The sequence below is a fragment of the Garra rufa genome, chromosome 5 (genome assembly GCF_049309525.1).
Source record: "Garra rufa chromosome 5, GarRuf1.0, whole genome shotgun sequence".
NCBI classification, from domain to species: domain Eukaryota; kingdom Metazoa; phylum Chordata; class Actinopteri; order Cypriniformes; family Cyprinidae; genus Garra; species Garra rufa.
In genome coordinates, this window is record NC_133365.1 from 34,157,035 (window position 1) to 34,179,405 (window position 22,371).

The following is a 22,371-nucleotide window of genomic DNA, read 5'->3' on the forward strand; positions in this document are numbered from 1 at the left end:
GGTTACATTTTTAAATAACAGCAATAATTTGCACTTTAGCCCAAATTGTTTGGGTAAATTTATGGTTAATTCTGGTTAATTAACCATACATTTACCTAAAGCAATTTAGGCTACAGTGCAGAATCTTGCTGTTATTTTTAAAATGTAACCCCCAAAGTACTATCATAACGTAGGTTAGGTAACCAAATATTTCACTGCTACTTTAATCGCAGCTGGCAGCAGTGGAAATCTACAAAAAAAAAAAAAAAAAAAAAAAAAATGAAAATGATGTAAAAAAAAAAATTAGGACAATATGGAAATCTCTAACTCTAAATAGCTACAAATAAGAACTGAGCAGATCAATATTACCACACAAACACACAAGAGACTAAAATAATGACATAAACAATAAATAAACAGCATACAACTCACCATAAAACACGTAAAAGTACACAACTGACACCAAAAATAAGACATTTCTTAAATAACACGTAGTGTTTTGAGCAAGGACTTTTGGTAATGCCCCTCTCCAGCCTAAATAAAAGAATTCATGCATTTTATTTACTAACAACATCAACTATGTTTTAATTTAACTATGTTTTGGGACTGCAATAAAGTATACCTATTACTTTGATTAATATCCACTTTTTTCTTCCTGTATGGGCGCGGCCATTTGTAAATTGTATGGGATTGGCTTTGGCCTCATCCGTGTCCAACTTTTTAAAACTGTATAAAACAGCTAAGTTTTGCTGCTTGATATTGCAAATTTGTGAGTCTTACCATATTATTTTAATGTATTATCTTAATTACAAGCACACTTATTTTTAGTGCAAACAGTTTTACTGTTTACTGTAAGTTGTTATTCTTCTCGTTATTTCCCTATAGCTAGCGAATAATGAACGGAAGTCTCACCCATAGGCTTACTTCCGTGTTGAAGACAAAGGTGGATAGTTTTTATTTACATTGATTTATTTTTTTAAGAAGGCTATTGTTCTTCTTAGGCTAAAAATGTGTTGTTTATTTGTGATGGCAGAGACACAGGCTTACTGGGCTGTTGTGTGGTGGATTACATTACAAACCCCTCTGCAGGAAAGTGAGGGCAGGGCTGGCCTGATGCCATATTATGATCACGGGACAGGTGGAGATTTCAGTTTTCCCATGATCCAGGAGAAAATCTACCAGGTGCAACTGTATCTTCATACCCTGCACTAAGATCTCCATTATGTCCGTGTATATCATAAGTATTTTCGTGTGCATTAAATATCCCTTTTGGACATCAAAACGATAGGCTATACTAGTCTGTTTTATGTCGGAGTCCCCAGCAACAGAGCTGTTTCTTTATTTTAGTGGGGCAGGAGGATGAAGACGAATGTTAAATCTATTTTTAGAATCCCGTGTCTGTGAGATTGCTTTGGGGGGAAAGCAAAGGAGCGGGTGGGGATGGAGATGATGGAGACGGAAAACTTAAACAAAGGGAAATTACAGCCTATCCAGCAGCACGGGAGAATTAAGTACGCGGTCTCTTTAAAAGCGGCACCTGCGCATCGGCTGCTGCTGGTGCTGATGCTGCAGTGCTCGGGTTATTCTCGGTGAAACTAACGGGGTAACTCGCGTTCAAACGACGCCCTACATCATCCATTTCGAGTACACATTGTGTTGCTGTTGTGATACGCTCAATATCATATTAATTGTTTCTACGCCAAATCTGATGTTGGGGATGGAGAGGGAAATTTAATACTTACCTTGCCGCAATTTAATTCTTTTTTTTTCTTTTCTTTTTTTTTTGCTGAAGGGGAAAGCGCAGTTTCATGTGGATGTACAAAGACAGACAGATAGCCCACACATTAAAAAGTCTTCACTTCTAAAAATATTCTTACAATATTTTATAGCAAAAATACATTTATTGTGCTGCTACAGTTGAGGTCAAAAGTTTACATACACTTTGCAGAATCAGCAAAATGTTAATAATTTTACCGAAATAAGAGGGATAATACAATTAAAATTACATGTTATTTTTTATTGAGTACTGACCTGAATAAGGTATTTCACATAAAAGACGTTTACATATATGGTTTATATAAGAGAAAAATAATAGTTGCATTTATAAAAAGGAACTCATTCAAAAGTTTACATACACTTGATTCTTAATACTGTACCTGAATGATCCACAGCTGTGTTTTTTTTTTTTTTTATTGTTTTGCCCGCTTCACACTGAGGACAACTGAGGGACTCACATGCAACTATTACAGAAGGTTTAAACGCTTACTAATGCTTCAGAAGAAAACATGATGCATTAAGTTTTTGAATTTGAAGATCAGGGTGAATCTAACTTATTTTGTTTTCTGGGAAACATTAGCATCTTCTGTAGCGTCTAAAGGGCAGTAAATAAAAAAAAAAAAATGCAAAATAAGATAAATGTACACATCAAAAGTTTACACCCCTGGCTCTTAATGCATAGTTTTTCCTTCTGAAGCATCAGTGAGTGTTTGAACCTTCTGTAATAGTTGTATATGAGTCCCTCAGTTGTCCTCAATGTGAAAAGATGGATCTCAAACTCATACAGTCATTGTTAGAAAGGGTTCAAATACACAAAAATGTTTAAAATCCACAAAATTTGTGGGACCTGCAGGATTTTTCTGAAGAACAGCAGACAGTTTAATTGTTCAGGACAAACTATCATGAACAGCTATCACTAAACAAAAAAACAGCTGTGGATCAATCAGGTTACAACACAGTATTAAGAATCAAGTGTATGTAAACTTCTGAACAGGGACATCATTATAAATACAACTTATTTTCTCTTGTGGACTATGACTCAGGTCAGTACTAAATAAAAAATAACATGCATTTTGTATGATCCCTCTTATTTTAGTAAAACAATGAACATTTAGCAGATTCTGTAAGGTATGTAAACTTTAATTGTAAATGGAATATAACTTGGTAAGGTAAATTAAGATATACAGCAAAGGCAGATGGCAGAGAGTCAGACAGAATATATCATTACTAAGATAGATAGATATAATGATAGATATAACATTTACATAATCTAAAAACTATTAAATAAAATAATTACATAAAGAGAATAAGATAACTGCTCAGAGACTTCTCACATAATAATAATATATTTATTAAAAGACAGCACCTGCACATCACTGGAGATGAAGAAACAGTGGTCAGGTTATTTTGCGGTGGTTAATAATTAATGCTTCTTAATGAAAAGTACACTGACTTTCAAGAGGTGAGAGAGGTCAGTGGTAAATGATAACATAAGCACATAATCCTCACCCTCAACAGTATATTTGACATGTCATATTTTACAATATATGAGAAAAAAATATGGTCACAGGGTTCACAGCAAATAATTACTTTTCTGCTTTCAATGTTATCAGAGTTTGAACCCAATAGTTCTCAGAAACAAGCATCAGGTAATCCATGGCAAAATCCTATAGCAGACCACACCTTTAAGAGATAAGGCCTCTCTATAAAACTGATTATTTATGATCTAGAATTTGGCATACAAAGAAAACCCAGAATATAAAGAGAGTGTGTGGTTGTGGGAGACATTCAGACACACTGGGCAGACTGCTAGAATGGCTTTGACAGCGATTAGTCTTTTGTGCTTTGCAGCTTTGCTGCCTTTCCCAGGGCTGGGACTGTCTGCAGACTCAGGTGAGGACTAGTTTAATTCCTTGCATGCGGATCATAATAACATATATTTAAAGTATGTAATTTAATATGCTGATGTTAGCTTTTTGAGAGACTACTATTCACAATAACTGAGTAAAAACCAAAACCTGTCAATTCATCCCATTATTTGTTATTAAGCCTACTGACTACAGCATGGATTTGAATGAAACTAAATAATTCTGTTTGTTTTCTCTATCCCAAATAGGCAAGCTGGAACAGGTACCCGTTAGAGTGACTATCATTAATGATTTGACTAATGAGCAGATTTCCTACGCCACCACTGTGGTAGAAGAAGGGCTGATATTTGGTGCCCTAAATCAACTGCAGGACTCCAATGACGATTTCAAGTACTCCACAAAATTTTACTGAATTTATTTCACATGCAGTAATGTAACTGAAATATAGAATGGTATACCTGATTTACTTTGGTTGTGGTTAACTTACTGGTTTTGATGACTGATATACTTAATCAAAAACATTTGTAATGTAATGACTGAATAAGATTATTGGGAATTAGGGCTTATCTGTGAGATAACTGAGAGGATTTTCTAATCATACACTACCAGACAAACATTTTTGAACAATAAGATGTTTAATGCTTTTTAAAGAAGTCTCTTCTGCTCACCAAGCCTGCATTTGTTTGATCCAAAGTACAGCAAAAACAGTAAAATCTTGAAATATTTGTATTATTTAAAATAACTGTTTTCTATTTGAATATATTTCGAAATGTAATTTATTCCTGTGATCAAAGCTAAATTTTCAGCATCATCACTCCAGTCTTCAGTGTCACATGATCCCTCAGAAATCCCTCAGAATATTTTGATTTAAAACATTTATTATTATCTAGAAAACAGCTGAGTAGAATTTTTCAGGTTTCTTTGATGAATAGAAAGTTCATTAGCACAGCATTTATCTGAAATAGAAATCATTTTAAATGTCTTTATCATGACTTTTGGTCAATTTGAAGCATCCTTGCTAAATAATAGTATTAAATTCTATAATTTTGTCTATTCATCAAAGAATCCTGAAAAAAAGTACTCAACTGTTTTAAATATCGATGATAATAATAATATGTTATAATAATATAATAAAAATGTTTCTTGAACAGCAAATCAGCATATTAGAATGATTTCTAAAGGATCATGTAACACTGAAGTCTGAAGTAATGATGCTGAAAATTTAGCTGTTATTTTAAATAGTAAAATATTTCATGATATATTACTGCTTTTGCTGTATTTTGGATCAAATAAATGCCTTCTTTAAAAAAACATTAAAAATCTTACTGTTCAAAAACTTTTCACTGGTGTAACTGGTGTAAAGGCTTAGGTATAACAAATTATTTAGAATTGACTGTTTTTTTTTTTTTTTTTTTTTTTTTTTTTTTTTGCTAAATCTGCTATCTTTATTTCTGTTCTAACAATAGATTCTCATACAGTACGGATAAAAACTTTGGCCTATATGTAAAGAGTGTGAACGGATTGATTGGATCTGATGTGGACCAGACATACTGGGAGATTCTGTCTGAAAAAGCAGGAGTTATAACTCGGGTGAAAGCAGGTATGTGAATAAAGAAGATTATGGCATTACTTTATTGCCATGGAGCAGGGAAGTAAATTTGGCTTAATCTTTTTTTAATTTAATTTATAACACAACATTGGTACATAATTAATTTAAAATAGTTTTGAATGTACAAAATACAGATAACTTCTTTATAAATACAGCTTATTATTTATACTCTGGAATGTCTCAATGTTTTGCAGGAATTGGCTGCTACCAACCCGAGAGAGATGAGAATATTATCCTGAGGTTCACCACTTGGGCCAAAAAATAGTTTTTTTTTTTAAATAATCAGTTGTATTCAGTGGTTCTAAATGTTAATGTTTATTTAAAACCACAAATTGTTTCAGTCATGAAATTAACACAAAGTTTATCTGAATTATAATTATCATTTCATTGTATTTCCAGTATAATTCCTAGTGTAATACTCTAATAAACATACACTGATGAAAGCCTCCTTGATCTTTCAACAATCATTACTAATCATAGCTAATTAAAGTCAAACAAATAGTACACATTATTACTTTACTTGGCTTATGCTTATGAAGGGTTATCTATGTACTAAAGAACATGGTAAACAGCAATGATTCAGAATATCTTTTGTAGTGAATTAGATAAATAAACAGACACAAAATTCATCCTTTTCACTTTTTGTTGTTGACCTTATGAAAGCTGTGTTCACAGGCAACCAACAATCATAGAAAACCTGGAAATATCAGGGAATTTTAAATTGAAAAAAAAATTGTAAATTTTGTAAATTGAAAAAAGAGATAGTAGTATAACATAATATAGCACAGTATAATACTTAAAAGCAGTTGAAGAGTGATGACTGAATATGCCTATGGAAGATAAGAACAATTAATTAAAACAACTGTATAATTATTCTATAATCGCTGATGAAATGAGATGCTTTAACAGTCAGATCTGACTCAGCTCTTGCCAGTGTGGACAAGGTTTAGGGAGTGAGCTATATGGGAAGTCCTATTGGCTGTTTAGCATGACTTTCACATGTGCTTTAAGTAAATTCCATATCTCTTTGTTTGTCATGATCATGTTTCCTTGTGTTTCTTGGCTGACCACTCCTTTTTAACGTACGACTTTCCCAGATATTATGTGATTTATAAAATGGGCATGTAGAAATATATAAATAGGGTGTGCAGTTGTGAGGGACATTCAGACACACCATGCAGGCTGCAAGAATGGTTCTGACAGCGATTAGTCTTCTGTGCTTTGCAGCTTTACTGCCTTCCCCAGGACTGGGGAAACAAGATGATCACTCAGGTGAGTTTTCCTCTCCAAAGCCATGATTTCTGCTTCAAACGAGGAGAAACTTTATTCAGGATAACTGAATAACATTCGTAAATAACTGACTCTTATGCACAAAATCTCTCTTCTTACCAGGAGACCTGAAACAAATGTACATTAAGGTGACTGTCACTAATAAGTTTGCTAACATGGACATCTCTTACCCCACATCTCTGTCAAAGGGAACTCCGATGTTTGGGGTCTTAAATCACCTCCAAGATTCCAACAAAAACTTCAGGTATGGCACAAAACCGGCATCAAATGATTGTGGTTTAATGCATTTTGTATGTGTGTATAGTTTTAGAGAAATGGGGCATCTTTTGTAACTCTATAATATACTACAACTTTACAACTTTCAAGACCTTCAAGAGAGTCTTGTTATTCTTGTACAAGGCTCAGAATTAGAAACTGCTTTAGTGCTACTTTTATTTGTGACCCTGGACCACAAAACCAGTTATAAGTAGCACAGGTATATTTGTAGCAATAGCCAACACTACATTGTACGGGTCAAAATGATCTATTTTTCTTTTATGCCAAAAATCATTAGGATATGAAGTAAAGATCATGTTTCATGAAGATATTTAGTCAGTTTCCTTGTGTAAATTTTTGATTTGTAATATGCATTGCTAAAAACAAATTGAAAGGCGGTTTACTCAATATTTAGATTTTTTGCACCCTCAGATTCCAGAATTGCAAATAGTATCTTGGCCAAATATTGTCCTATCCTAAGAAACCATACATTAATGGAAAGCTTATGTATTCAGCTTTCAGATGATATATATATATATATATCTCAGTTTCAAAAATGTACACTTATGACTGGATTTGTGGTTAAGGGTCACATTTATTTATTATTTGTGTGTGTGTAAATTCTACTTTTATTTCTATTAGTTTCACATACAGTATTAACAAAGGTCATGGCATATATTTGGAGAGTGTGAACGGACTGGCTGGATCTATGGCAAACCACACATACTGGGAGCTTCTGTCTAAGAAAGGAGATGATATAAGCCGACTGAACGTGGGTAAGAGCATGAGTTTAATTTATAGCACATACTGAGAATGTGTACAAATATAGTGGAGCTAAAAAAATACTTTTTAAATTAACTATTTTGTTTGTTTCTAGTCTGTATTCTATCTTCTCAATGTTTTGCAGGAATTGGCTGCTACCAACCTGGAAAAGATGAGAATATCATTATGAACTTCACCACTTGGGTCTAAAAGGAGCTGTTTGCCGTTTGTGGATCTTTTGTGGTTATAAATGACAACACTGATCTGATTTAGATCAGCTGTATCAATACCACATCTTGTATCAGTCATCGAGTCAATAAATACACTCATCATTTAATTGTATCCAAGTATATATAACAGTTGTGTTCAAAATAATAGCAGTGTGTCTAAAAAAGTGAGTAAAGCTCAAAATCGTTATAATACCTTTTATTTAAATACACACAAATGCATTGGGAACACTGCAGATTGATCAAATTTGTCAATACTTTACTGAAATTGAAGAAAAATAAATATAAGGCTGTTAAAAAAATGTGTCTGCATTTTTCTTTACAAAGTCAAACATTTACTTTATAAACCAGTGGTCTCAAATTCAGTTCCTGGAGGGCCACAGCTCTGCACATTTTCACTCCAACCCTAATCAAACACACCTGATCCAGCTAATCGAGGTCTTCAGGATTACTAGAAATTTCAAGCAGATGTGAGTTGGAGCTGGATGGAGCTAAACTCTGCAGAGCTGTGGCCTTCCAGGAATTGAGTTTGAGACCTCTGTATAAACTGAATCTTATTGATTTAGCTTTCTTGTGAATCGCTGAACTTATATTTAGTTGTATAACCAGAACTGCTTCACATCTGTGTCAATCAACTTCTGGCACCTGCGAACAGGTATTCCAGCCCAGAACAATTGTACTACACACCACAATCCCCCTGCATTTCTTGGTTTTGCCTCTGAAACAGCATTTTCATTGTCACCCCACAAGGTTTTCTATAGGTTCGGGGATTGGGCCACTCAATAACGTTAATCTTGTTGGTCTGGAACCAAGATGCTGCTCATGACTGGTGTGTTTGGGGTTATTGTCTTGTTGAAACACCTCACACACCTCACTCACTCAAACTGATCTACGATCCCTGTAATGTGATAAATAGACCCAGCACCATAGTATGAGAATTCATGATGCTTGCACCACTATGCTTCACTGTTTTCACAGTGTACTGTGGCTTGAATTCAATGTTTGGGGGTCACCTGACGAACTGTCTGTGGCCCCTAAACCCAAAAAGAACAATCTTGCTTTCACCAGTCCATAAAATATTGTGCCATTTCTCTTTAGGCAGTCAATGTGTTCTTTGGCAAATTGTAACCTCTTCAGCAGCTGTCATTATTTCAACAATGGGATTTGCAGAGGCTTTTTGCCAATAGCTTGGCTTCACATAGGTGTCTTTTAAGTGTTAGAGTACTCAGGTAAATTATGACTTTCTTTGATCACCTTGGAGCTGGTCATTGGCTGAGTCTTCGATCCAATCGAATGGTAGCTTTAAGTTTTCTTCCATGCCTTTCTGGTTTGGTTGCCATTTTAAAGCATTTGATATCGTTTTACAATGTCTGTAACCATTTTACAGAGATTATAGAGAGTAATGCACAGTACAACATTTGCTGCCTTCATCCTTAAATAAGGGCAACTTGTTTGACAGCAGTTTTTTTTTCACAGAATGATTTGCCTCTCTAACTGAACTCCACACTGCTATTATTTTGAACATGCCCTTTTCAATTAATGATTCAAGCAGCATGCATATCATGATTGTTGGGTCTGTTAGTTTTCTATTACTCTGGTACACCTACTAGTAAAGTTTTTGCCATGTAGAAATAGAATTTCTACCAAACACAGTGATTGATCTGGTTAGTGATGTTGGACTGATAACTACAAAGCAAATACACAGTGCCTTGCAAAAGTATTCATACCCCTTCATTTTTATTCACATTTAGTTTTGTTTCAGCATTATGTTAAACTGCTTTAAATTACTTTTTTTCCCACATCAATCTACATCTCATACACCATAATGAAAAAAACACAAAACAGGTTTGTAACAACTTTGCAAATTTATTAGAAATAAAAAACTGAAAAGACCCCGTTGCATAAGTATTCGTACCCTTTTCTGGGACACTTGAAATTTAGCTCAGGAGCATTCATATTGCTTCTAGATGTTACTACACTTCGGGTGCAGTTATACTGTGGCAAATTCATTTAAATGAGTATGATTTAGAAAGGCACCGACCTCTCAGAAAAGGTCTAACAGCTGAAAATGCATAACAGAGCAAAAACCAAGTCCTGAGGTCAAGATAACTGCCTGTAGAGCTCAGTGACAGACTTGCATTAAGGCAATGATCTAGGGAAGAGTTCAGAAAAAAATCTGCTGCATCGAAGGTTCACAGAAGCATGTAGCCTCCATTATCCATAAAGGAAGACGACTGGAACAACTAGTACTCTAGAAAATGTCTGCCAGCCCCCATCCAAGCTGACAGCTAGAGCTTGAGAGGTAAAAAGGTGAGGCAAAGAATGGCAGATAATTGCCAAATGCAGATGTGCAAAGCTTGTCACATCATACCCAAAAAGACTTGAGGCTGTAAAGGTGCTTGAACTATTGTACTGAGTTAAGGGTATGAATACTTATGCAATGTACTTATTTCAGTGTTTTATTTGTAATAAATTTGTAAAATTTGCAAATCTGGTTTTTGCTTTGTCATAATTATGGTGTATGAAGTGTAAATTGATGTGAGGAAATACTAATTTAAAGCAGTTTATCATAATGCCGCAATAAAGCAAAATGTGAAAACAATGAAGGGGTATGAATACTTTTGCAAGGCACTGTAGTTAGTGATTTACATGCAAAAGTCTTTGCAGAACTCTCCTTCCTAACGAATGAGATCAGATTTTATTTTTTGAAGGTTACATAGACCTCAACACTTGACATGATCTTCAAAAATGGTGACAAACGAATGTAAAGAGATGAGCTGTTAACATCAAAACACAACAGTACTGACAGAATATCAAGAAATGTTGAAACAAAAGTCAGCAACCATCGAAACAATGTATTCATGCTGCAGTGCATGATGTGCTGTAAAATGGGAAACATTACACACTTTTTTTATAGTGTGGAATGTTTTCCTTCTAAAATTTTGGTTTCAACACAGTGCACTCTTAGTGATATTGTGGATTGTCTTCCTTGTTTAATGAAACTGTCATAGTAGTTATACTTGTTTTGTTCTTTTCTCATGTTTCTCAGCTCACCACTCCTTTGTAAGGTACAACCTTCTCAGAATTGATATGACTTAGAAAGTTGGAATGTAAAAAACATATATAAATAGGATGCGTGGTTGTGAGAGACATTCAGACACACTGTGTAGACTGCAAGAATGGCTCTGACAATGATTCGTCTTCTGTGCTTTGCAGCTTTGATGTCTTTCCCAGGGCTGGAGGGACATGACCACTCAGGTAAGTTTTCTTCTCTAAAGCCATGATTTCTGCTTAAAATGAGGAGAAAAGTAATTGAATTCAATTTTTTTGCAAGATAACTAAATAGCATTTGTAAATAGCTGTCTTGCTGTCTTTCCAGGGCTGCTGGGACATAGTGACCGCTCAGGTAACTTTTTCATACCTTTCTCAGGAGAAACATGATTGAATTTAAATCCTTTTAGGTATAACATCCTAAATAACATTTGAGAAGTATGATTTAATATGTTGATATAGGATTGTCTGTGACTCTCTTATGCCCAAAATCTCTCTTCTTTACAGCAAAGAAGGGACAGACTACAGGGTCCTTTACGGTGACTGTCACTAATAAATTAGCTAACACGGTGGTCTCATACCCCGCTAATGCCGATGGAATGCCGATGTTTGGGGTCCTAAATAAACTACAGGACACCACCGACTTCACGTATGCCACAAAATGTTATCAGATATTCTGATTTAATGCACTTTATTTGCAGTAAAAAAAGTTTAGTATAGGATTTATTGGTTATTGGGAAATGGGACCTTAACCATGTCAGTCTCACAGGATGTTAAGGAACTGTTGTAGTGCTGATGTTATTTTTTTGTTCTAATTCTGCTACGTTTATTTTTATTAGTTTCACATACAGCGTTCACAATAGTTATGGCATATTTCTGGAGAGTGTGAACGGACTGGCTGGATCTACTGTAAACAAAACGTACTGGGAGCTTCTGTCGAAGAAAGGAAAAAAAACAACCCGACTGGACGTGGGTAAGTGCATGAGTTTATTTATTATATAGCATGCAAGTTGAAAAAAAAAAAAAAAAGTATTTTGCTTTCATTTTTATTTACATACATATATCTTTTACAGGAATTGGCTGCTACCAACCCAACAAAAATGAGGTCTTCATTATGAACTTCACCAGTTGGGCCTAAAAGGACATTTGTTTTCTGTTATCAGTTATATTTTGTGGCTATATAAGAGACCACTCTGATTCAGAACAGCTGATTAATACCACATCTTGTACTAATCATCAAGTGAATGAATAACTAATAATTTCATTGTATCCACAGTTGTATAATACTCTAATAAAATCACTTCGCACTGACAGAAAAGAATGTGTCTCTGATCTTTCCACAATTGTGACTAACTAGATACAATCAAATGTAATGTATCAATAGTATATTCAGCACTCACAGAGATCTCTCTTCATCTGGCTTATGCTCAGAGGGTAACAAGATTACAAGTTCATCTCTGTACTACTAAAAACAGATCGGGAAAACGGCAACATTTCAGAATGTCTGGGCTTTTGTGGTCAGTGGTTAAAATAAAGGTCTCCAATTGTGTAGATGGTCCCACTTTATATTAGGTGGCCTTAATTGCTATGTACTTACATCAAAAAATAAGTGCACTGTACTTATTGTGTTCATATTGTATTGCAAATTTTTTTTGCTGCTATTAAGATGGGATGCAGGTATTGTTAGGGACCGGTTTGGTGGTATGAATAGGTTTAAGTGTGGGTTAAGGTGTAACCCACAGTGCAACTTACAGAAATTAATTACAGATGTAGTTAAGGCAAATGAAAAGTAGACCATGAATATAGAGATGAATAAAAAGCCTTTATATTTAGTTTGACAAAGTCCTGTTCAGGTTGCATGTCAAGCCTCTGTCTTTACACTCAAATAAACATTTACCAAAACTCTTGTGGACAAAATGTCTTCAAAGAACAGGATAATGAATACAGATTTGCTGTCCTTTATCCTGTAGAAGCTGAGGGAACAAACAAAAACATTGATTTTGAATTATTGTTTGTGTTACTGCAGTTGCAGTATTTGCCACTGTTTTAACCAGCCACAATTTAAATGACTATAAAAACTTGCCGCAGGGAGTGAAGCAATCACAGTCGCAGTAGTTGCAGCGAGTAAACCAGCGCTTCCAGCCAGATTCTTTAGTTCTGCAGTTCTCAATACGACTGCATTCGTGGTTCAGAGGGACTGCATAGCTCTTAGCATCAGGACAGGTGGACGAACAGGTCCCGTCAATATCCTTCTCATTGATCTCAACCCGGCCACGATGACACACTCCTAATGTCACATAAAGGAGAAGAGAGAAAATTGTTGTTGTATTTAATATAGCCAATCAAATTCATTTCAGTGTAAAATGTAACTGATAAACTAATGCACTTAGTACATATATAAACTTTTATGAAAACTCATGTATCAGTAGATAGTTAATGTGTTCATGTTATGGACAATGACTATGCAGTTTGTAAAATGTACAAACGTGTAAATATGAAGGAAGTTTCCGCACTGATTTTTCACAGGGGTTTTCCCTTTACTTTCCCTTTTATGCTGTGCTTTAGGATTAAAGTAAATGGCTGTACTTAACAGATAAAGTCCTAACAGAAAATTACCTGCAGCTTTTCCATTTTTCTATGGATTTTTTACTTACAGTGTCAGGTAATTCTGAAGAATTATTTTTAACACCTCTCAATGTAACAGTACTGACTTTAACAACTTTAGTTAGTGTTCAGTCTCTCATATAGACCTTTTTCCTGAACACGGAAGTAAGTCCGGCTCTTAACTGAAAGAATGCTTTGCATTTCCGGTCTGCATTGTTTCTAGTCAAATTAGGGTATATTCCGAGCTAATAAACTAATGATAAACCTATTCAAATGTTTTTATGTTTAAAAATGTTTAAAAGCACATGGCTCCATAGCGCCATCACTTGGCAATGTCGCAATGACCGTCATTTGTCAGTGCCTCACTTTAATGAGTGTGTAGATGACACGAAGCAGCGGACGTTAGCTACATTAAAAACAGATGGACGCTATTTGAATGGGTTCCTATGGAAACCGGAACAGAAAAGCATTCAACCTGACGTTAGAATTCGTAATGGCGGCGCTCATTGTTTACTCAGGAAAAAGGTCTATACCATACAAACATATAGTGCTGCTTGAAAGTTTGAGAACCCTTTAGAATTTTCTATATTCCTGCATAAATATATCCCAAAACTTCATTAGATTTTCATATAAGTCTTGAAAGTAGACTTGAGAACCCAAACAAACAAGTGAGAGTTATAAAATGTTGGCACACATGACAGAGAACACATTAGAAATAATCTTAATTTTGTTTAATCAAATTTGGGACAGTGGACAACTGCCTTCAATCTGGAAACAAGCAATAATAATACCTATTCTTAAACCAGGGAAAGACCCATCAGATCCTTCTAGTTACAGACCAATTGCCTTGACTTCACATTTATGCAAAATCATGGAACGGATAATTACAGAAAGAATTACGTACTTCCTGGAAAGCAGATATCTTTTATCTCCATATCAGAGTGGGTTTCGTAAGGGTCGAAATACTATGGATTCTGTATTATGTCTTGAGTCAGATATAAGGAAAGCACAGACCAACAAAGAAGTAGTAATTGCAGCCTTCTTTGATGTGGAGAAGGCATATGATATGCTCTGGAAGGAAGGATTATTGATAAAATTAAAATCTTTGGGAATTAGTGGTAGAACATATAATTGGGTTCTGGACTTTTTATTTAATAGGAAAATACAAGTGAGGGTAGGTGAAGAATATTCCAGAGTATATACTGCAGAGAATGGTACTCCACAAGGTAGTGTGTGTAGTCCATTATTATTCAATATAATGATTAATGATATATTCTCTCAGGTCGAACAAAATATAGGAAAATCTTTATATGCTGATGATGGGGCTTTGTGGATTAGAGGCCGGAATATACCATATGTCAATAAGAAAATGCAAGCTGCAATTGATGGAGTGGAAAAGTGGACTAATAAATGGGGATTTAAATTATCTATTGCAAAAACACAGGTTATTTGTTTCTCTAGGCGACACAAAATTTCACCCTTTTCCTTGTATCTATGTAGGCAACAACTGGAGCAAGTAAAAGTTGTTAGGTTCCTTGGGGTTTGGTTTGATGAAAAATTGACATGGAAGGTGCATTTGAATAAAATTAAGGACAAGTGTAAAAAGGTCATCAACATACTTCGGTGCCTATCAGGGCAAGAATGGGGAGCAAGTAGAACATCTCTACAAAGCATATATTGGGCACTTATGAGATCTGTTCTCGATTATGGGTGTATAGCTTACATGTCAGCAGCAGAATCAAACCTCAGGGAATTAGATGTATTACAAGCTCAGGCCCTGAGAATATGCAGTGGGGCATTTAAATCATCCCCGGTAGCATCAATGCAAGTGGAAATGGGGGAAATGCCATTAAGAATCAGAAGGATAAAATTAATGATGGCATACTGGGTCAGTCTCCAAGGACAAAATGAAAAACATCCTGTCAAAAGTATATTAAAAGAGTGCTGGGAACACAATGAAACAAATTACACAAGTTTTGGGTGGATAGGTGATGCGAAAGCAAGAAACGTAGGACTACATCAATTGCAGTATAGTAATACAGTCCCACTTTCTCCCATTCCTCCCTGGTTATTTCCTTTGCCAGCAGTAGATCTTAGAATACAACAGGAACTAAAAGACAACTCTAATAACATTCCAATATGGTATATAGTGCAGAAGTACTTTGAAGAACATTTCCCACAGTCATTGGTAGTATTTACTGATGGATCCAAAGATCCTGAAACAGGATGTGCAGGTGCAGCAGTGTATGTTCCAATGTGTGAATTCTATATTAAGAAAAGAGTAACCAACCATCTCTCAGTATACACTACTGAGTTACTGGCAATATTATTGGCCCTAAATTGGATAGAAGAAATGGAAATAAATAATAGTGTCATTGCATCTGACAGTTTTTCAGCACTTGAAAGTATAAAATCTGGCAGGTCATCAGCTAGGATGGATATTGTCTATAATATATTTTGCAAAATGTACGATCTGAAAGTTAAGGGCATATCTACACAATTCATTTGGGTTCCTGCTCATACTGGAGTGGAGGGAAATGAGATGGTGGATATTCTGGCTAAGCAATCTCTAAGATTAAAGGAAATAGATCTATGTATTCCGTTAAGTAAAGCCGAAGTGAAAGTATACATCAGGAAATATACACAATCCGTCTGGCAGATGTATTGGGATGACCATGAAACAGGCAGACACTTATACAATATACAAAAATCAGTTGATGCTGGGAGAATAGGGAGTAGGAATCGTAGGGAAGAAAATATTATTACACGCCTTAGAATTGGACACACTGGACTTAACAGTACATTATATAGAATTGGCAAGCACCCGAATGGGGAATGTAGACACTGCAATCAACAAGAAACAGTTGAACATGTTCTACTTCAATGTACTAAATACAACAATCAGAGATATCGGCTCTTTCAGTCAATGAAAAAGGCAAATCATTATGATTTTTCTTTATCTGGTTTATTGGGGAAAACAGCCAATAAGACATATGACGATATTATTAAGTTTATACAAGAATGTGAATAAAATAAAATAATATAGAATATATATAATGCATTTTTTTTTTTTTTTTTCTGTTTCCTTGGGGGTTTGTTGGTTTTGTTTTCCCTATGGCCTTCCTTTCTCTACCCATCATTAATAAATGCATACATCCTGATCCACACTCCAGTCCAGTCGGTGGCGGTAATGCACCTTTAAGCTGGTTTGCCAACCGCCATAAAACACCAGAAGAAGAAGAAGAAGAAGAAGAAGAAGATGAGAGAAAAAAATATTTTCTTTGTCATTTATTTATTGAGAAAAATAATCCAGTGTTACATATCTGTGCATTGCAAAAGTATGTGAATCTTTGCTTTCAGTATCTGCTGTGACTGCCTTTTGCTGCAGTAACTGAAGGTAAAGTTTCTTGTAAATGCTGATCAGTCCTGCACGATAACATGTAGGAGTTTTAGCCCATTCCTTAGTGCAGAACCACTTAACTCTGTGATGTTAGTGGGTTTCTTGCTTGCTTGGGTTCTTCCACAACATTTTAATTGGATTAAGGTCTAGACTTTGACTCTTTAAACATTCTTTAGTATAATGACTTGTGTGCTTGAGGTTGTTGTCTTGCTGCATGACCCACATTCTCTTAGGACTCTGTTCTTAAACAGGTGTCCTGACGTTTACCTTTAGAATATGCTGGTATAATTCAGAATTCATTGTTCCATCAATGATGGTAGGCCTGGCCTAGATGCAGAAAAACAGGCCCAAGCCATGATATTATCACCACCATGTTTCACAGATGGGATACGATTCTTAAGATGGAATACAGTGTGTTCTTTTCTCCGAACATAATAGCTTCTCATTTAAACCAATAAGTTCTATTTTGGTTTCATCCATCCATTAAACCTTTCTCCAATAGTCCTCTGGCTTGTCCACGTGTCTTGCAACTCTGCCATGTGCACCATTGGTTGCTCAGTGTTCTCTTGATGGTGGGCTCATGAACATTAACATTAGCCAATGTGAGAAAGGCCTTTAGTTGCTTAGAAGTTACCCTGGGAACTTTTGCAACCTTGCAGACTATTACATGTTCTGCTTTGGAGTGATCTTTGTTGGTCGACCACTTCTCTGGAAGGTATATTTCCTCCATTTGCACACAGTCTGTCTGATTGAGGATTTGTGAAGTCCAAACTCTTTAGAGAGGGTTTGTAACCATTTCTAGCCCGATGAGCAGCATCAACTCTTTTTCTGATTACACAGATATGTAACACTGGATAATTTTTCTCAATAAATAAATGACAAAGAAAATATTTTTCTCTCATTCGGTTGAATGGGTTTTCTGTCTACTTTTACGACTCTGATGATGTTTTGGGATTTGATCCTTCGCAGGGAGTTTTAATGAGCAATCATAATCTGATTTATAATCTGATCTGACAGTATTTGTGATTCAAAAGGTGCTATAAACTGGAAAACATACACTTTCTTTTTTTTTTTTTTTACAGTGCGGATTTTTTTACCTAAAATATTTTCATTGGCACAGTGCACTCAGATGGAATATGACAAGAACAAAGAATTTATGAAACTATGGTAATTATGCTAGTTACGTTCTTTCCTCGTGTGTCTTAGCTCACCACTATTTTTTAAGGTGCAACTTTATCAGATTGGACAAGACATAGGATGCGTGGTTGTGAGAGACATTCAGACACACTGTGTAGACTGCAAGAATGGCTCTGACAATCATTCGTCTTCTGTGCTTTGCAGCTTTGCTGTCTTTCCCAGGGCTGGAGGGACTTGACCACAAAGTTGAGTTTTCTCACTAAAGCCATGATTTCTCCTTAAAACGAGGAGAAACATAATTGAATTAACATCCTACGTAACATTTGAAAAGTATTATTTAGTATGTTCATATAGGATTTTCTGCGTCCCTCTTATGCACAAAATCTCTCTTCTCTACAGCAAAGAAGGGACGGACTCCAGACTCCTTTATGGTGACTGTCACTAATAAATTCGCTTACACAGCGTTCTCCTACCCCGCTAATGTGACGACAGGAATGCCGATATTTGGGGTCTTAAATAAACTAAAGGACACCAGCAACTTCACGTATGCCACAAAATGTTATCAGATTATTCTGGTTTAATGCACTTCATATTCAGTACAGCAAGTTTAGTATAGTAGGTTAATAATTTATATGGAAATGGGGCAACTTTAAGACTTTAAGGCTCAGGACTATAAGGAACTGTTTTTGTGCTAATTCTGCTATGTTTATTTCTATTAGTTTCACATACAGCGTTGACAAAAGTTTTGGCATATTTCTGGAAAGTGTGAACGGACTGGCTGGATCTACTGTAAACAAAACACTGGGAACTTCTGAGAAAGAAAGAAAACAAAATAACTCGACTGGACGTGGGTAAGTGCATGAGTTTAATTAAATAACATGCACCTTAAAGTTTTTAGTATTTTGCTTTAATTTTAATTTACATATGTATCTATCTTTTACAGGAATTGGTTGCTACCATCCCAGCAGAAATGAGATTTTTATTATGAACTTCACCACTTGGGCCTAAAAGGACATGTTTTCTGTTTTCAGATATATTTTGTGGTTATATAAGAGACCACTCTGATTCAGATCTTGTACCAATCATCAAATAAATAAATAAACTATTACGTTTAAGTATCCAGAATTGTATATAATAATCACTTTGCACTGACAGAACAATGTTTCTCTGATCTTTCCTCAGTTGTGACTAATTAGATACAATCAAATGTACATTACCAATATATTCAACTCTCTCTTAATCTGACTCTAACAACTTTAGTTGGTGTTCAGTCTCTCATATATCATACATACATGAAACTAAGACAGATTAGGTTTCAGTTTTGTGCACTTTCTGGGGATTTTACCCTTCGCAGGAAGTTCATAATGCTGAATCTGCCATTTTTGTCCGACAAACAAAACAAAGCAAACCAGACCAGAAAGTAGATTAACATGGTGGACTTGAACATGAAAAATGGTGTGTATTAAATGTTCTTCCACGGTTTAAACAAAGACACCTTTAGATGTTCATTCATATTTTATATAACTAGTAAAGAGGAAGAGATGATCGGTTCATGCGCCACTTGAACTGAGGTGCTACAGCGACACATTAATGAGCTGCGAAATGGTATTTATTATTTGAATTTCTTAAAAAAAAGACAAAATTAGAAAGCAGAAGGAAAAAACCCTGCTGTCTTGTCTGTCAGCTATTCTGAGAATAAAGTCTAAATGCCTCAAGAATCAAGTCAAAATGTTTTGAGAATAAAGACAATGTTATGAGAATAAAAACAAAATGTTTTGAGAATAAAGTCAAAATTACGAGAATAAAGTTGAAATTACGTACATTAAATCGTAGCAATTAAAAGTTATAATATTTGAGAGTATAGCCTGTACACGCAAATGGACTGGATTGAGAACACAAGGAGGAGTTGCCAGGCCAATGGAATTTGAATATATGTGTAGGTTGAAGTGGACTCCAACTCGTTAACAAAAGTTATACTGTTGTCTTTTCTGAGGTACATAAGTGACTATTCACATAGCTGTTTTTATTTTATAAAATCTAATTATTGTAATAGACATATTGTTTGTATCTCGCTATAAAACTGATAGATTTCGAAAGTTGAGACTTTGGAACACCCGTGCTCCCAATCCGGGCCATATGTATGTGCACTAGGCTAAAATATTATAATTTAATTCTTGTAATTTTGACTTTACTGTCTTTTTTGACTTCACTTAAAATACCTTATTCTTCAAACACTTTGACTTTATTCTTGAAACACTTCGACTTTATTCTGGAAATATTTCAACTTCATTGTCAAAATATTTAGACTTTAATCTCGTAATTTTTTGTCAAATTATTTAGACTTTATTCTTGTAATTTCAACTTTATTCTTGAAATATTTGGACTTTATTCTCATAATTTCGACTTTATTCTCAAAATATCACAACTTTAATCTCGTAATCTTAGATTTTTTTAACGTGGCACTAAAATGCTGTTGTAGTCGGCACATTGTTAGTGTCCTTTTCGCACTACAATGTATTTTTCACTGCGTAAGAACACGAGAGGGGCATGCCTTGTCAGACATAAAAACTGTAATGAAGGGGGCAGGTTTTTGCGAAGGGTCAATTCCATAATTTGTGTGCATGTTCAGGCCAAGACTTACTGAGACAGGATGGTTTGGGTGTCCATTTCCCATTGGACTGACAGGCTCGGGCAGGATCTCCCACCAACACATATCCTGGTCTGCAGTCGTACCGCACTACAGAACCCACCCACCAATCACTCCCATAAACCATCCCGTTAAAGTCCACATCAGGCTTTCCACAATTCACTAGAGCAAAGAAAACAATAGAAGATTAAACAGGAGACAAACATATAATGAAACACATAAAAAGTAGTTTACACACACACGCACGCACGCACGCACACAAATCAACAGTAGGATCTTTGGTTTTGTGGAAATGCTGAAAAAGTAGTGAGGGCAACTAAAGTACATTACATTTAAGGGATAGTTCACCCCAAAATGAAAACTCATCATGTTGTTGAACACAACAATAGATTTGTGAAGAATGCTGATAACTAAACCATTTTGGTTAACAATGGATTTCACTACATGGATAAAAAAACATGAGAGACATTTGAGACCTGTTCCACATAAGCAAGTCAGTCAGGTTTAGAATGACACAAGGTTAAGTAAACAATGACATGTATTTTTTGTGTGAACTGTCCCTTTAAGATGACGATCAGGTATACCTCTACAAAGGGATTTGTATCCCACCCAGCAGCAGTCTGAATCTCCACAGTTGTCTCTCTTCAGCTCCCTGTGTCGGCCTTTACACCCTCCGAAACAAATGGGGGCCGTCCCGGACCAGTAAGTGTCTGCCAGTTCATCCTCCTGTTCCACTTCTAAGAGACCTGAGTGACAGTGCAGCTTTCAGTGCTCAAATTCATGCATCCTTTATCAATGTACAATATTTCTGACATTTTGGTAATTCATAAATAAATCAAGTGCTTCCCTTACCGCTTCCTAGACCTTCCTCCACAGCTGTTCTTTCAGTAAATGCAGTTATAGGCACTTGAGTAAACACCCCTTGTAAGGACCCCAGAAGCAGCAGCAAAAGAGCGCCTAGTTTCATGTCGTCTTGATAGCGAGAAGTCTATATCTCCTCTTCTGAACGTCTCCTACTCATATTCTAATCAGCGATATTTGAATAATATAGAAAAACAATTTGCATTAGGAAATGTATTTTTTAAAAGCTATTTTCAAGAACCTGTTTTCCTGCGGAGAGACAGAACGAGACAGATGGAAAGGAAGGAAAAATGTTGTATCTTAGCTTACACTAAGCCTTTAACGCAAACTAATCTCTTAAACACACCAGCTAATATCACCAGAGCAGAGAGAAAGAGATTATAGAGAAAGGGAGAGAGCCATGGGAAGTCTGATTTGCAGTTTAGCTTAACTTTCAGTTGTGCTGATTGTAAATTTCACGTTTCTCACATTTACTAATGTTAGAGATTAATCTTGTCCGATTCGCTTTCCTAAGCAGAGTGCCTAGTGTGCTTGAGACCTGCAGTGCGTGTAATTACCATAACGACACAGATCTGTGAAAAGCGCTCAAACACTGACTTGCTGCAGCAATGCATAAACTTCTGCCTAACCCAGCACAACCTGCCTGCTGACTCCTGTCCTGAGAGATTCAAACAAACAGGACTTACAAGTACTGTTCTTATGGTCATACACAGGATCACAGAACAAAGTGGATTATCCCCAGAACACATCCTGCACCTGAATACACAAGCGTTCATTTTTTACATACGGAGGAATATATACATTATATAGGCACACTAATGATCGTTTTATGTTTTTGAAAAAAAGTCTCTTGCTCAGCAAGGCTGCATTTATTTGATCAAAAACAGTAAAAGAGTAATATTGTG

At 35.6% G+C, this 22,371-nt stretch overlaps 4 protein-coding genes across 4 annotated transcripts; 3 read left to right on the forward strand and 1 right to left on the reverse strand.

Moving 5' to 3' along the window:
• The first annotated feature begins 3,507 nt into the window (after window positions 1–3,507).
• tcnba (transcobalamin beta a) lies at window positions 3,508–5,738 on the forward strand. The gene is made up of 4 exons (XM_073839351.1): window positions 3,508–3,648; window positions 3,872–4,013; window positions 5,090–5,223; window positions 5,427–5,738. Exons 1-4 carry the CDS (start codon window positions 3,570–3,572, stop codon window positions 5,495–5,497), a joined length of 426 nt encoding a protein of 141 aa, XP_073695452.1. The 5' UTR covers window positions 3,508–3,569; the 3' UTR covers window positions 5,498–5,738.
• A 349-nt stretch (window positions 5,739–6,087) lies between these two features.
• LOC141334320 (cobalamin binding intrinsic factor-like) lies at window positions 6,088–8,049 on the forward strand. The gene is made up of 4 exons (XM_073839374.1): window positions 6,088–6,504; window positions 6,625–6,766; window positions 7,420–7,553; window positions 7,685–8,049. Exons 1-4 carry the CDS (start codon window positions 6,408–6,410, stop codon window positions 7,747–7,749), a joined length of 438 nt encoding a protein of 145 aa, XP_073695475.1. The 5' UTR covers window positions 6,088–6,407; the 3' UTR covers window positions 7,750–8,049.
• Window positions 8,050–10,945: 2,896 nt separating this feature from the next.
• On the forward strand, window positions 10,946–12,020 carry LOC141335560 (cobalamin binding intrinsic factor-like). Its single transcript, XM_073841064.1, has 5 exons — window positions 10,946–11,024; window positions 11,146–11,172; window positions 11,325–11,466; window positions 11,657–11,790; window positions 11,891–12,020. The coding sequence occupies exons 1-5, from the start codon at window positions 10,946–10,948 to the stop codon at window positions 11,953–11,955; spliced, it is 447 nt and encodes a 148-aa protein (XP_073697165.1). The 3' UTR covers window positions 11,956–12,020.
• LOC141335559 (zona pellucida sperm-binding protein 3 receptor) lies at window positions 11,848–21,776 on the reverse strand. Its single transcript, XM_073841062.1, has 5 exons — window positions 21,458–21,776; window positions 21,190–21,351; window positions 20,600–20,767; window positions 12,901–13,104; window positions 11,848–12,790 (listed from the first exon to the last, which is right to left on the reverse strand). The coding sequence occupies exons 1-5, from the start codon at window positions 21,570–21,572 to the stop codon at window positions 12,777–12,779; spliced, it is 663 nt and encodes a 220-aa protein (XP_073697163.1). The 5' UTR covers window positions 21,573–21,776; the 3' UTR covers window positions 11,848–12,776.
• Window positions 21,777–22,371: the final 595 nt, after the last annotated feature.